Source organism: Acanthisitta chloris, unplaced genomic scaffold, assembly GCF_000695815.1.
Source record: "Acanthisitta chloris isolate BGI_N310 unplaced genomic scaffold, ASM69581v1 scaffold7019, whole genome shotgun sequence".
Classification (NCBI taxonomy): Eukaryota; Metazoa; Chordata; class Aves; order Passeriformes; family Acanthisittidae; genus Acanthisitta; species Acanthisitta chloris.
In genome coordinates, this window is record NW_008692983.1 from 1 (window position 1) to 16301 (window position 16301).

The 16301-nt window shown below is 39.4% G+C and overlaps 1 protein-coding gene across 1 annotated transcript; it reads right to left on the minus strand.

The window, feature by feature from the left end:
* Positions 1–1173: 1173 nt before the first annotated feature.
* LOC103810005 (tryptophan--tRNA ligase, mitochondrial-like) lies at positions 1174–15378 on the minus strand (the record flags this gene model as incomplete). Its single annotated transcript, XM_009082884.1, has 2 exons — positions 1174–1254; positions 15121–15378. Coding segments are annotated over 2 exons (339 nt in total), but the record flags the coding sequence as incomplete, so codon positions are not given.
* Positions 15379–16301: the final 923 nt, after the last annotated feature.

Here is a 16301-nt window from a genome sequence, read left to right on the forward strand (position 1 = left end):
CCCACTTGATTCTATGATTCTATGATTTACTGCCCTGTGATATGGACCATTTAAACCAAGATATTCAGACTACAGATACCAATTTTGTTCTAGCAAAAGCATATCTATGTTTTGTTTTTAGCAATGGTTAAATATATTAAACCCCCTGAAATCTAATTTTTTTCTCACCCCCTCCTACAGCTTCTTTATTCTGTCTACATCTCTGAATGCCTAGGGTTCAGAGAACCTAATTTGCAAAGCCTAGCACCTGTAACACCTATCTGTAGATTTGGAAAGTCAATCCAGTCAAAGTTGGATTTAAGAGCTTAACTTTAGAACCTCAGGTTTGAAAAGGTTTGCTTTAATCTATGCCATGCATTAATGTTGGTTGCGGTATTTAAGTTTTACTGGTTTTATTTAATTAAAAAGAAAAACAGGAAAAAAAGAAAACATCTGGAGGTATTTAAGACTGCTCTGAACTCTGCAAGCCAAACTGCTCTTAAGCTGTTGGTTTTTTTTTTTTTCCCCCTTTTTCAGATACTTCTCTCTCCTGACGTTTGCTTTTTCTGCTTACTTAATGGCAGAATAAAATACAAGGAAATTAAATGCAAGAACTCAGTTGATGCAGTCATGCTGATGCAGTACCAAGATTAAGAAGATGAACATTTGAAACTTGTAAAGGCAAGCATTTAAGATACATTATCACTCAGCACATTTTTAGTGCTTATAATTTTTATACTCCTCTTCCAACATATGCCTCTTTTGAACACTTCCATAAAATCTACAGAACAGACACTCTTTGTAGTAGAAAAAGAAAAGCTGTTTATGGAACTCCTTAATCACCAAGGCTCAAGGTTTCCACTGCAATATCTTGTAATAGCTTTGTACTATTAAATAAGCATTGAAATAACACCAAAAATTCTAGCAAAATCAGTTTAACAACACTAAACAAACCTCATATTTAGTACAGGTTCTGCAAGTCTCTGCCACAAATATTATCCTGTAGCTTCCAGCAGGAAAATGTTCACTGAAAGCAACAGACCTGGAAAGACACATTTCCCCCTTTCCAGCACAGGACTACAGTACTACTTAAACTTAAAGCAAGTATAACCAAGATACAGTTGGTACTTCACAGACAACAAGTATTTTAAGAAGAACAATTCTACTGAATTCCCATATATTTCCTTTCCATACCTTCCACTGGGGCAAACGCAGCAGACGTGGCACATTAGTCAAGCACCCAAGAATCCAGGAAAGTTCTGCATGCTCAGAAACCTGAAAGTATGAAGTCAGAATCTATTTTAATATTCCTCATATGCATATGCATATTTTCTCAAAATCAACAGTATCAGAGATCAGAAACCCACTTATTTTTGTATATCATTTTTTCAGTGAGGTCAAGTGACAAGCTAATGGAAAGTTCCAGACACTGCCAGGACTGAATGCCCTACACCCACGTAGCATAGCAAGGTTCTTGATCCTATCCACTCATATTCTAAATAAGAAAGAAAATTCTTTAGCAATAGCATTAGAGTTGAACACACATGTAAACTAACCAACTGCTTGCCACTGTGCATTGCTTCTCCACACTTTTAGATAATACATTAATAGTTACAAAACTTCTTTGCCTTTCTCATTTCCAGTGTCAGTAAGTTACTCAAGCTTCATTTCTTTTGCAGCAGGGCCCCAAATGCACTGATTTCCCTTAACTGTCCTCACCAGTCTCACCTGAGCCCTTCAGCCACCCCCTCTGCCCATGGCTCCAGGAGTCTCATCTCAGCTTAGGCTAGACTGACCCTAGGCCTTGCTTGAACAGCACTGTGCTACAGTACGTCTGGCAGTATACTAACTGCAGGTCCTTCACAGAAGCCACAGCTCACTGCCAGAGAACAGGAACAGCTGGGCTGCTCCACAAGGCTGTAGCTGCAAAGAGACACAAGTCAGGAAGGCAGAGTTCGCTCCCTAACCAGGACAATGCACTGATAGGGCAAGGGTGGTAGCAGCGAATGTCTGGCGATCAGCAAACATAGAAAGGTAATTACTCACATCTAAAGGCAATCCAGGGAGCCCAGTGAGAAAATGGGAACAGCAGGGACAGGGTTGAGCACAAAGACACTGATATAGGTCAGGAGAAGACAAGGGGCCTGAGCTTAAATGGAGCTCTGGGGCACTGGACAGGAAGTGCATGGGTTGAGGGTCCAGGTGAGGCTTGTCAGGGCTTTGGGTGCACCAAGAGGTCTTAATGACCCTGACCTGTCTGCAAAACAGGGATAATAGCGGAAATCAAATTACGGGATAGCCTAAATTTTGGGTTGATTTTGTCCCTTGATTTTGCAATCCCATCAAAACTAATACTGACCTGCAAGTGAAAGAGGAGGATCAGGCTTCCACATACCCTTTGCTACCAGGATAGTTTAAAAAGCTGAAAAAAGAACCCACTTGTGTTCATACAACAAACTCTTCATTTAACATTCTGGGGAAACCGTGGAGATAGTGAAATTTTAAGTTTCAGAAAGACATCAGACAGACTGAGTGCCCCCACCTGCCAAGAGGAAAACTTTCTACAGGCAGAGACAAGAAATGTGCTGTGTCAGCAACCTATCTTGGATGAATCCATATTTAGCTTCTTCACATACACTTCAGCTTTTGCATTTCAAATATTCATTTTAGGATTAGTAAAAGAAGAAGGCATTGTTGATGCATATTCTGTTCTTTAATTTCTTTCCTGTCATTCTGTCTGTTAATAGCTATACAGATGTTAATCACCAAATCAAAAAGGTGACCTGTGTTCTGCTCCTTTGGTTACATGTCTGATTCTCTCTTCAATACTGGCAGGTCTGGATGTTTAAGAAGAGCATGCTAACCATCTCAAAGATGTTCACAGCTTCATGCTTGCAACATGATAGTATTACTAGCATTGTTAATTGCAACTCCTTTGTTGTCATACCTTAAATACAGTAATTTCCTAGCTAGAAATCATTAGACTATTTTGATTACCAGTGTTGTGTAGAGGTATCCGACCTCAAGACAACAGCTCAGTGGTTAAAGATGTGAAATAATTCAAGTTGAATCTCTTTCCACCTTTTCCCCAGTTATTTTCTTTTAATTTCCTCATGCTTTTTTGACCTGAAATCTGCTGTGCACATCACAAAGTGCAGCAAAATGCACCAAATATATCTTCTGCAAGATACAGAGAATAAACTGAACTTTAGAGAAAATACTAACTCAAGACTCCTATGTCATTTAGAGGGAATCACCAATCGGTTCAAAGTGGTTTCTAATTCAGAGATGGTGCTCTGTTGCACTTGTGTCGACAAGGACTCTCTTTAAAAGCTATGCAGACATTGATTCAGCTCTGTCTGTCATTCCTTTCATAGCCAAGACTGTACGTGTGATTCACTGGGTCAGTGGCTTTGATGCTACATCAATTACTGATATGTGAGGTGTTCGAAACAGCATTTGTTGAGTTGAATATGTAGTTCTGGGTCCTACCAAGTTATACTCACTTCTAATCCTCAAACATGCACAGTCCTTTCCTAAGTAGAGCTAAAGTGCTGAATATTGTGAAGAAAAACCCTGATAAAAGGGGGAGAATATATATGAAAGTGAACGAAAGTGTACAGACTTCAGCTGGAAAAAAAATCAGTACTGGAGCCTAATGAGGTGACATTCATCATTCAAATTACAGTAACTGACCATATGTTGGAGGGTGAATCAAGAGGTACTAGGCTTAAACTACAAATCATTTGTCAGACTCAATCATGGTTTAAACTACTGTGTTTTACTTGGCAAGAGGGGCTGGTAGTTGCTGCATTTGGTTGGTCACTGTGCATCAGCTCAAATGTGGTTACTTATTTAGCTACAGTTTTCCATCACTTTGATTGGATAAATTTGGATACGAAGAAACTGGAAGACATGAAGATGTATATGACACCAGTAAAATAAAGACTTGCTCCACTCTTCCTTTCACTGAGCAATATCAATGGATCACAACTGGGAGAAGCCATTCTCTCAGACAAACTCAGCTTCTTGCCCCAAGCTCATTTAAACCTCTGAGTAAATGTCTTCATTAAACAACCAAAACATAAGAATGTAACAAAACCATACTGGATCACAACAAAGGTGGGTGTACAACAAAGAGCTCTGTTAGAGGAGGAACAACAAGAGATGGCACTTAGGGCAAGTACATGAGCCTATTGCTTCCTACAGTATCTTCCCCTCACGCTTCTCCAGCATCCATAACAATTGTACTAGGAAATATCAGAAGGGATTATCCCTGATCCAGTCCTGTTAGTATCCAGGTTCCTCACGAATGTGTCTAATCCCTTTCTGAATTGGCTGATACTGCCGACTTCGCAACCACATGCAGCAACAAGCTCCGGAGGCTCAAACCTGATGTGTAAAGAAATATTTCACTTTGGTCACTAATTTATCCATCCTTGTTTACTAGTTTTAGATGTCACCTATTTCCTGTATTGCACAATTGGGTGAACAGTTTGACATTTGGTTTATTCAGTGTTTTTCTGCTTTTGCAAACTTTGATTCTCCTCTTCAAACTGAAGCATCTCTGACTTCTGAATTTTTCATTTTAAAGCAGCTATTCTATTCCCTGTAGCATTAATTCCTCTTCTTTGTATCATACTCTATTTCAGTAGTTCCTTCTAGAGATGTCGACACTAAAGATTTACCTAATATTCAAGAAATGGGCACACTAAGGTTTTGTATAGTGACAAAACATCATCTCTGTCTTATTCTTAATACCCTTTCTGGTGATATAGAGATGACAATATATTGCTAACATTTTTGAAAATTACTTGTGCTGAGCCAGTGATATGAGAGAACCGCCAATGATGATGCCAAGACTTTTCCTGCATAGTGGCTCAGGTCAACGTGGTGTAAAGAAAGTTTAGATTTCTTTTACCTAGACACTTTACGTTGTATTTAAAGCTTTTCTACCCCTTATTTGCCTACCCACTCTGTTTTATGAGTTCTTTTGGAGCTCCTTTCCTTGGCATAGCATTTGGCTACCCATAAGAACATTGCCCACAAGCTTCTGTTCACTACCTTCTTCAGGTCACAAAGGAAGATGTTGACCAGAACCACTCCCAGCAAGAATCCCAGAGAGACATAACTACTGACTGTGCCATTCAAAAAAAAGTGAACACTATTTGGTTTCAACTCTAGCCAGCTGCAAGAATAATAATGAACATTCCCTCCAATACATAAAAAAAAAAAAGAATTGATAAAGAACCTTGTCAAAGGCTTTAAAAAAAATTCCAAAGCCATTACATTCCAGGGATGCCCTTCATCCACATGCTTACTGACACACTGAATCCAGCAGTTTAGTGAAAAAGGATTTCCCTTTAAAGAAACCACAGCAACTCCCCAAAGACACTGTTTGTTCATGCACTCAGTGTCCTATTTATTTGTTGTTGAAGACTCTACCATCCCTGGTAAGATAGAAGTCAAAATCATCAGTTTGCAGATTCCAGGGATCCATTTGAGATCTGCTTGTGTACTGCTAACCAACATGACTTCAACCTACTACTCCTCTGGGACCATTTATGGTGGCAGGTGGCACACCTTGGCCACCAGTTCTGCTATTTCACATCTGAGTTTTTTCAGACTCCCATCTGAATGCCACTGGGTGTGTAAACCGTCCATCTTTACTTCTTCACAGAATCATAGAATGGTTTGGGTTGGAAAGGACCTTAAAGTTCACCTAGTTTCACCAACCCTGTCACGGGCAGGAACACATTCCACCAGACCAGCTTGCTCAGAGCTCCATCCAACCTGGCCTTGAACACTTCCAGGCATGAGGCATCCACAGCTTCTCTGGGCAACCTGTTGCAGTGCTCACCACCCTCACAGTAATGAATTTCTTCCTAAAATCTAATCTAAACCTACTCTCTTTTAGTTTTAATCTATTCCCCCTTGACCTGTCACTACATGCTCTTGTAAATAGTCTCTCTCCATCTTTCCTGTAGGCTCTCTCCAGGTACTGGAAGGCCACAATTAGGCCACACCAGAGCCTTGTCTTCTCCAGGCTGAACAATCCAGTTGTCTCAGCCTTTCCTCATAGGAGAGGTGCCTCATCACTCTAACCATCTTCATGGCCCTCCTCCAGACTTGCTTCAACAGGTCTATATCCTTCCTGTGCTGAGGACCCCAGAGCTCTTTCCTCATAGGTGCCTCATCACTCTAACCATCTTCATGGCCCTCCTCCAGACTTGCTTCAACAGGTCTATATCCTTCCTGTGCTGAGGACCCCAGAGCTGGATGCAGCACTCCAGGCGGGGTCTCATGAGAGTGCAGTACAGGGGGAGAATCACTTCCCTCAACCTGCTGGCCATACTGCTTTTGATGCAGCCCAGGATACAACTGGCTTTCTAGGTTGCACTCTAACCATCTTCATGGCCCTCCTCCAGACTTGCTTCAACAGGTCTATATCCTTCCTGTGCTGAGGACCCCAGAGCTGGATGCAGCACTCCAGGCGGGGTCTCATGAGAGTGCAGTACAGGGGGAGAATCACTTCCCTCAACCTGCTGGCCATACTGCTTTTGATGCAGCCCAGGATACAACTGGCTTTCTAGGTTGCAATAATTTCTGAAACCTACCTAATTGTTTCTGAACATTTATAATAAGCTGACTTAGCTCTTCTGATCTGCTGCTGTGAAATGCATAAAGTGGCACAACCTTTCCAGTACCTTCAGCATGAAGTCCAGTACCAAGAACTGAGCCTTGCTCTTAGGGCCTTATCAACCCTGAGTATCTCCTATACTTCGCACTCACTGATCCCCTAAATGACCTTCTGGTTTTGATGCAAGACCACTTAGTTGTCAGCTTAAAAATCCTCTGCAGGGTGCTCCTCAAATTCTTTTTTAGTCCCCTTGACTTTTTTTTTAAGAAAAAGACAAGTCACCAATTTTATATGCTTCCTTGTTTTTGTAATTTGGGCAAATCTTTCCTTCTGAAAATCTAAACTTTTCCTATTATTGCCTTCTAACTTACAGAACCGTGGAAAAGAATTGCCTGGACAAATGTTTTCTTTGCAGGTGGTGTCACACTGCTGGGGAGGGTTGTTTGTTTGCTGTTCTTTTAATACCTTTTTATTTTTAAAAATATGACTTCCAGGATAGTTGTAGCTTTCTTGATTTTTGTTTGCTTGTTTCTGACAACAGGAATTCATTTCCACCTAGCCCCCTTTCTTGAAACAGAACACTCACACACTTTATTTGGCCTGCTCTCTCCAGCCTCAATGCTAAACACAGCTATAATGAGGTTGCTACTACTGAGCGCACTAAAACATCCTGAACTAGGTCCTGTGCAACACCCAAAACCAAATGTATAACAGCAGAATTTCTAACAGAATGTAAAACTAGGAAGCATAATTTTTTGTATACAAAAATTTTATCTGTATGTCTCATCTTGGTAAAGGCTACATGCAGATAGTTGAAATGCAATACTATTGCTGCTAAATTTGCTGCTTCTCTGATCTCATTAACATTTCCTGATGACTATCATAATCTTGATCGGCGGGTCAGTAGTGCAATCCCAGTAACATAATTTCTGTAATATTATAATATTTTCACCCACAAGGATTTTTATTTTTCCATAGTATATGGGAGGCATTCCCTCCAATACATTTAAACAATGAAATGAAACAAAACAGAGAAAAGACATCTCGCATTTGTATCAACCTGTAAAATGATTTTCAGTTTCTTCCTTTTGTGTTAGGTAGCATTTATCAAGCCATGGCAAGGAAGACATTTATCAAAGATGCATCACTTTTCATATAATTTTAATCAAAAAGAGTAAGGCTGTTAGAAAGGTCTTTTGCTTGCTTTACTTTTCTTTCCTTTTTTTCTCCACTCAAAATTTAACTAAGACTTCAGGAAATAAAAGTATAAAAAGTTCCAGTCAATTTAAGTTATTCTCTGTACACTTGAACCAGTAAAGAACTTAATTTGTTTTGTATTTTAAAATCTGTCAACACAACTACTCTCTGGAGCTCTGATGTACTTCAGGAGCACTCCACCTTCCCAAAAGAGAACAGATAATAATAAACTTAACTCTTCTCCAATGAAGACATAATTTTCTCAGCAGTGCCCTTGCCCCCAAATACTCCAGTATAAAGATACTGCAAACTGTAGAAAAACAGAATTACATCGCCAATGAGCAAAACTCATAACCAGTTACAGGTCCTGCACTGTATGTCAAGCCAACCTCCAAGAATGTCACAATCATTGGCAACTCTGAAAAACAGCTGCCTTATCAATTAAATTCTTCAGGTCAACTCCAGCTACTTTTGTGTCCTGAAAAAACTATATTAGCCTGTTTTCAATATAAACACTATTTTCTCAGGAAATATTTCTTGCAGCTTGGCTGAAAATATTTGGAGGACTAACAGTCTTGTAAGTCCTCTATTGATTGTTTCCCTCACAAAGCCAATTATTTCACATTAACAATTTCCCCCCAAAAAACTTAACCAGATCCAAATAGTGACTCCCCCTTTTTAGACGGCCCAAATTATACCCTTTGGTCTTGTCAGTAAATACATCAAGTTTCTCTCTTTTTTCCTGCTCTGTGCTCTTGCCCACTTTAACACAGCTTTCTTTCCTAATCTCTTACAAGTCTGCAAAAACCATCAACATTTCTCAAAGGGTTGAGATGGTCATCTCTTTGCTATTACTAGGGACATTTCCTTCTTCAATCTCCATTGCACTAAGCATCCCTTGCAACTTGGCGTACTAATCACCAATCAAAGAGTTATTTCCAGTACAAACTCCTTATATTCCTTCCTTGTGGCCTGACAAGCCCAAGCCTGCATGGTCAGATTCCTTTTTAAATTTTTTTAAGCACACTGGTTTAACAGAGGTGACCACTTCCAAATGATAACGTGTAGTTACTGAAAAGACACAAACAGTGCTGTTTCTTCATTTGGCTGAGTGCCCTGCTCCTCCCTCTTTAAAGGCAAATAGCTTCTCAATTGTTCACTTGTGCAGCCGTTTGATGTTATAAAACTCAGATCACCTCTGGGGCATTATATGCTGAAGTGCAACCTCAGAGGTTCTCCCTGCAGATTTATTACTTTATCCTAGCTAGGAGAGCATTGCCTCGCTATTCCCTACCAAATTATTGCTGGTATTCCCTGGCCACAGCCACAGCTGATGATACATACATGAAAAACCAATCATTACTTTTAGTCCAAGTAATTCTAGGTGACTTTCCATGATGAGACATAGAGTTGAGGAGGCTAGCAAGCAATGAGATTCAAGAACAACAGTGAGAAAGGCATGGATCCTGTGGGCAGATCTGAAAGCAGGCAAATAAGCAACACTGGAACCGCTTTCAGGGGTTATAACACAAATCTGTGGGTTGGCAGCTGAAGTGCCTTTCTGCAAAAAGAGATGCAGTGTTTCATTTTCAAGACAGACTTCCTCAAGTTGCAACCTACAGCCCTTCTCTGCAAGGCACTGCGAATTTGCTGCGTATCTAATATGTGGAAACAGCTTCCCCTCAGCAGTGTAACCTTACTAAGGGGGCTACATTTTAAACGGGCAGTAAGTTTCAAAGATTTCATTTTGATAGCGTAGAGTTTAAACAAACAGGTTTGCGGAGTTAATTTGGATAGCTGTGTACTATAAGAAATTTGAACAGAGAATGGAAAATGTCTTATATTTCAAAAGAAATTAAACCTTGTTTTGGACTTTGGTCTCTTCTAGAAGTATCAGTTAATGCTTCCAAAAAATTCGAGAGATCCTTTTTAGAAGAAAATGTTGCTCATACTTTTTCTCTTGAATGAGAGGTAAGATTTTATTAATGCCCAAGGTTGCAAGCAATATGTTCAAGATACTTGTAATATATCCAAGATACCTGTATCTCTGTATTATATAGCTAGAGAGAGTAAAGGCCATAAACAAGACAAAAATAGATTGCTTTTGAAGTAAACGCACACAGCAACAGAACACCCAGTGAGGTACTCATAATGACACAAAATTTCACACAGTATCCCAAACTGCTGTTCAAAGAAATAATTCAAGAGTGGATAGAAATATACTTGGCTAAAATTTACAGAAATAAGACCTGTCTCTCCTTTCTGAAGAGCCTGACCAAGAATACTCTTACTGAAATCAAGTTATACTGGTTTTAAAGCCTGATAGAGCACAGTAATTTGGCCGAGGCACCTTTCCCCTCCTTTATTATTATGACAATAACTTATTTTCAGAAACATTCTCCTAGTCTAATTCACAATACTGTTTGAATATTTAGTTTGGTGTGTTCAGAAGACCGGGGAAAAGAGGAATATGTAACAGCTACATAATAGTATGAGATAAAACAGGTAAATTAAGGAAAAGAGAGAGAAAAAAATCAATCAGTCCTACTGAACCATGACTCTTCTTCCCACTGAGCTCTAATTACGTCTAGTACAGTCCTATGAGGGAGCTAACAGAGGAATGAGAGAAGCAGATGAATTTTCTAAATTAAATAGCCACATACTTCCTCTTATGACAGGAAGCTTTCAATGGACCATGCTAAATTGATGTACTTTAATGAATTTATAAGCAATGATGCAATGGAAGCTTTTCAGCCCCTCTGAAAATTGGACAAGAAGTAGTGCGAATCCATTAAAACTCTGCCCACAAAGCAAAGCAGATGGATATTTCTGGAAACTAACAGCATTGAAACAGTCCACACATTTATATTGTCTTACTTTGGCTTTTGGAGTTAAGGCTAAGTAAGACAAATTGGCAAATTCCCACCTCTCAGAGTTACTGCTTCAATCTGCTTGCACACTGCAAGAATACTGCAGCTGATTATACTCAGAAAATATATCACCCTATTCATAAGGCTGAAAACTGTACTTTTCTGCCCAAAAACTGAACGTTATGCTGTCCAGAAACTCACAGGACTCCTCAGAGAAGTGTTTGTGCAGCGTATCAACCACTGCCTGCTGAATCAACTTTGATAGAATTTTAGTTTCTCTTGGGACATTTAGCATGTGTCTACTACAATAGGTAGGTGGACAGGAAGAACAGTCTGAGACCACATAAAAGCAAAATCAGTTTCTAAAATTGTTTTGACTGGGAAGCATATGAGATAAAAGATGGTAATGGGCAAGAACTGAAATGTGTATTGTACCCACCAGGAGCCAGAGAAAACGGGTTATATTACATAGGCTTGCCATGTGTGCAGATTGCATATTGTCTTCCTTATTTCCCCCCATCATAGTCCTTTTTGTTTTTAATAAAACAGTCTAAGTTTCATGAATGATGACTGTTACAGCTTTTATCAGTTATCATACAATTAAAATAATATATTTTCTCTTTCTTCTAATATTCTCACAATATGTTGTGCTGGTTTGGGCTGAGCTAGAATTAACTTTCTTCATAGTGGCTAGTATAGGGCTATGTTTTGGATTTGTGCAGAACACAGGGTTGATAATATAGAAATGTTTTTGTTATTGCTGAGCAGAGCTTGCACAGAGCCAAAGCCGTTTCTGCTTTCCATACTGCCATTCTGGCAAGGAAGTTGGGGATGCATGGAAGATTGGGAGGAGACACAGCCAGGACAGCTGACCCAAACTGACCAATGGAATATTCCATACCATATGAGGTACGAGAGATTTGATCTGCATAAACTTTGCTGTAAATAAAAAGCCTACCGACAGTGAAACCCTTACACATGCCTTTTGAGAAATAAAGTAACAATATTTTTTTCACATATGGCAAACATATTCCAGAGAAGCAACATAAGCAGCAAAGTACAGAAAGAGTAAGCCAAACAAACAAATAAACAAACAAAAAAATAACCCCCTATTCAGGAATTCTAGATCACTCTTGTCCAGGGTAATCCAGAGATAGTGAGAGGACATAGCAGCATTTACAACAGTGACTACATGAGCAATTCCCTTAGTGGGGCTCACTATTACCAGCACTTTTGCAGTACAAGAATTTCATTCTGCCTTTACTGCTACAGAATCAGGGTGCTAACTGTCACTAGTTGTAGTGGGTTTTGGTGATTAAAACTAAATGCTTCTAGATCATAATAATTTTAGTGCATGATTTAAAAAAAAACAGATCAGTATGCAGTAGCATTTCTGTGATCTACAGATTTGGCAATTTTCAAGAAAGAACTCAAAATACAACAATAATTACTGCACACTAATCTACTGAGAATTCTCTCATTGATCAGTTTAATTTGGTATTGAAAAAAACTACTTTGCCCATAACCGAATACCTAAACCAGTTCTCTGTGTCTGGATTTTCACAGCTTTCCTGATGACCTCTGAAAGTACAACCTATTTCAGTATATAATCAGTTTTGGTCACTTCGCTTTACACCTCAGGCAAATGATTGTAAACAAAACTGTGGCTTTTTAGACCACCCTTGGAGATTGCTAGAGTGGCTGAAAGGAGAGGCCAGCTCCTTTTTTCTTTTTTTTTTTTTTAAACTGAGCAATTATCAATCAAAATCAAGCAATAAACTTTCTTGATTAGCAATAGCTGCAATCCATCTTACACCTTCATTTTTAGGAACAATCATCTTGATATTATGACATTCCATAACATACTATTTCATTATCATACTAAAACAATAATCACATTAGTAAGGTTCCTGTCTCCTTTCCTCGCAGCAAGAGCTACATGCAGATATTCCTTTTAACTGCTTCCAGAGAAACATCTGGTCCTGCCGATGTAAATGTAACAGATCATAGTGCATCTCTGGGTATACCTGACCACTACACAGAGCTTGAGTAGACTTGATTTTGGGAAGCTAATAAACCACTTCAGCCTGAACCAGCACTGAAACAGTCTGGATTCACAAACAATTGTAATAGTCCTGATTGCAGTGTGACAAAGAGCTTTCAAAAATATGCTACAATCAGCCACTTCTTTAAGTTGCACTGATGCATGTCTGATGAGTATTGGTAAGAATATGGTTCAAGACATCAGACACGGCCCACACGTTTAATCTAATGGTTTAAATTAAGTAAGAAGAACTACCATTAGATCTGGACAGAGAAGGACACACACCAAATCTAAAACAAAAAGGTGGTTTATTCAACTGAGGCCAGCCTAAACACCGTAAGATTAAACCACAATCACGCTTGGTGTAAATTTCTGTTTGATAAAGCTGCACATGTTCAAGTCTAGCTATCTAAGGTTTTCATTGGTTGTTGACTGTATTGGAACCGTAGATGCATCATGTACAGCCCTGTGCTCCCGACAATTCCTGAGTCTGATACCTCCTCTTTGGGGACTCAAAGACTCAATCTCTGCATTATCATACTGTGAAAGACACAACATGCTTTCTATGGCTGACTGCAATGTAAGATCCTCACTGATAATCTGCCAGCTTCAAGGGAATTTCTGCATGTTGGCTTTAGCAAGACCTGGAACCCAGTTTTAGCTTTTAGACTTGTAGGAACTTAAGAAAAGCAACACTAGAACAGATTCGATATTCATCTCTGACAACAACCAACAAAAAAATGTATGTAAGTACATAAAAGCCTGGATACTCTTCCATCTGTGGTTTCAGCACATCCTGCAGAGGTGGCACCTCAGATATGTAACAGTCCCCAGCTGATTTTTCAGATGAATTTGTCAAGGCCTTTTCTGAATTCATACACATTTCAGCATGCACCAGGGAGTTCTATAGCCTAATTGTGGACTTCATGAAATGCAGCATTGTTTTGCTTGTGTTGAATCTACCAGATGATAACTTATTTTGATACTTGTCAGTTCATGTTCTTCAGTGGATAAAACAGTTGTTTCCTACTTTCTCCATTTCACTTGCAATTTTATGAATAACCTGCAAATCATCTCTCCTCTATGCTGAACAGTCATCTCCGTGTATTTAATCACTGATCCTGTGTTGTAACTAATTGAAGTGTCTGGTCGCTTGAAAACAAGAAAAGAACAAACCCTCCAGATTGGGTTTTTTGTATCATTGGCTTGTAACTCACTTGGAGATTATTCCAGTTAATGTCAGCCTCAATGATGTAGTTAAGTCAGAGTAGAACCAAATTAAAACTCTAGCTGGTAACTTATGTAAAATGCTAAATGATTTTGAAAAAAATAGGATAAATTCAACATATTGCCCCTAGAATTCTGAGCTAATCTATTCAGATTGTATTTTTAATACAAAGGAAAAGTGAAGCAGGAAGTAGATCTGTCTTCATCATTTCATTATCCACCAGGGATATGGAGCTATGTTTGCCATTTGCAGTTTGACAACCACAGGAAACTGCCTGTAAGAACCATGTTCAAAGGAGGAATGTAGTGCCATTTCATCCTTCACTGATAAAATTCAGACCCTGTGCACATCACCTTTGTAGTTCTGTTGCAAGCTGGACACCCATGTAGGGATGTCTTCACAAGAGCAGAAGCTATGACGCACCTCCACTGTGGGAAATTACAGAAGTTTGCCAATTTAGAGTCAGTACCAGCAAGTTAATTAAGCAAGAAACTAAGTTGTGTTCCAGGAAAATACAGCATGTGATAGACTAGGGTGACATATGCCACGTAGGAAGGCAAGCCCAGTACTCCTTGGGGTGGTTAAGAGAAGCAAATAGTTCACATACGAATTATCAGATCAGATGGAAAAAGGTGCAAATGGAAAGGAGGTTATAGCAAAGAAGGGGACAAAAAATCTCAGAGAAGATGTAACCCCCTGATGATCATGGTGGAACTGATACAAAACCTCCAATGTCAATCACCTGTTGGACATATTCTGCAGCTGGCAAATTAAGTGGAAAGAGCTGATACGAAACCATATAAACATGTTTTACTTGCCTTTATGGTTACACAGACTACATTTATGCATTTATGAGTTAACCTTTTGTGACTAAAGTGAGACATGCATAGCTAAATTAATAGTTTCCTAACAGGTCTTTTCAGTATTTTACTCAACCTGCACAAACTCCTGGCTCTGCTTTGGAAATTTAAAATATACTTCTCCCTAAACAGACTTCTCAGTCATGGTTTCAGCCACTTCAAACTGCATCAAGGGATATGTCTGAAATCCAACATTGCTAACATTTTCTAGGACCACCACCACAAAGATGATACAGGAGTTCATTAACATGTGTGGAAAGTCACTTAATGAGACACAAACCTAACATAACAGGAGCACTAACCAGTGACTGTCGGAACAGGAAACACTTCTTTGGGTCAATACCACAGGCAAGGATGGCAGCAGTGGTGTCCAGTATATTCTGTTGCAGGACAGCTGGCTCCTTGGGCATGGTGAGAGAGTGCAGGTCCATAATGCTATATAGCACTGAGGTGCACTCTTCCTGCAGGTTCACCCAGTTCTGAATGGCTCCAAGGTAGTTACCCAGATGAGGTGTCCCAGTTGGCTGGATTCCAGAGAAAATCCGATCCACAACCACATTCTGTGATAAAGCATTGGTAAAATTAATACACGCAATTTTTTTGACAGATTCTTCTATATTTTAAAGTCATTTAAAAAGCCTCATTTACACCCATCTCTTCTCTCCTCCTGCCAGTGTATTAACATATAAATGACCTCAGGATTGATAATTGCAGTAAGTGGTAGATTCTTTATCCTCTTTTGCACTGAAGCTGCATGTTTCTCCTTAGTTTCTATATCCACTATAGTTCCTGTATCCACACTTCAGTTTCTGTATCTGTCCTGATATAAAAACTTAGAATCACAGTATAGAGAAATTCAAACATTTTTGTTGTAAACTCATGCAATGTCCCAGTAGATTGCCATCTTAACTCTCATGAACATTGAAGTCTTATTTTTCTTGCTTCAAGGAACATTCTGAGTGGTTCCTGAAAGCAACCTAGTCCTTGACCCAAAGGTCAAACAGTAAAGAGATTATCAAAGTTCTGAAACTGCCCATCTTGGCAGCAGTAGAGTTTCTAAAAGGGTCTTACAAAGAAATACTGCTATAGCTCAAGATCACACCTGGAATACTGTCCATGCATCAGGACTGGGAAAATGCCAGCATCTGAAGAGTTCACAGAGAAACAGAAAAAGAAGTACTATGAAGCTGAGGTTGTGAGCAAAGATTTAAAAGCTTGAAACATGTATAGCTTGGCTAAGTGACAGTTATCATCTTAGTAAGTTTGTTTTCCTGCACCCCAGCCCTCCATCCGACCATTTTCTCAGAGCCCCAAGCTGTCAGCATATGATCAATTACCTCACCGACCTTTCCAAAGAATTCCACCATATTCAGAAGTAGCTCAGCAATGTTTCATGTGAAAATGCCTGTTACTTGCCAAGTTGTAAGAGCACACAAGACTGCTCGACTTATAAATGAGGGTCCTCCCAACCTCAGCAAGGAGT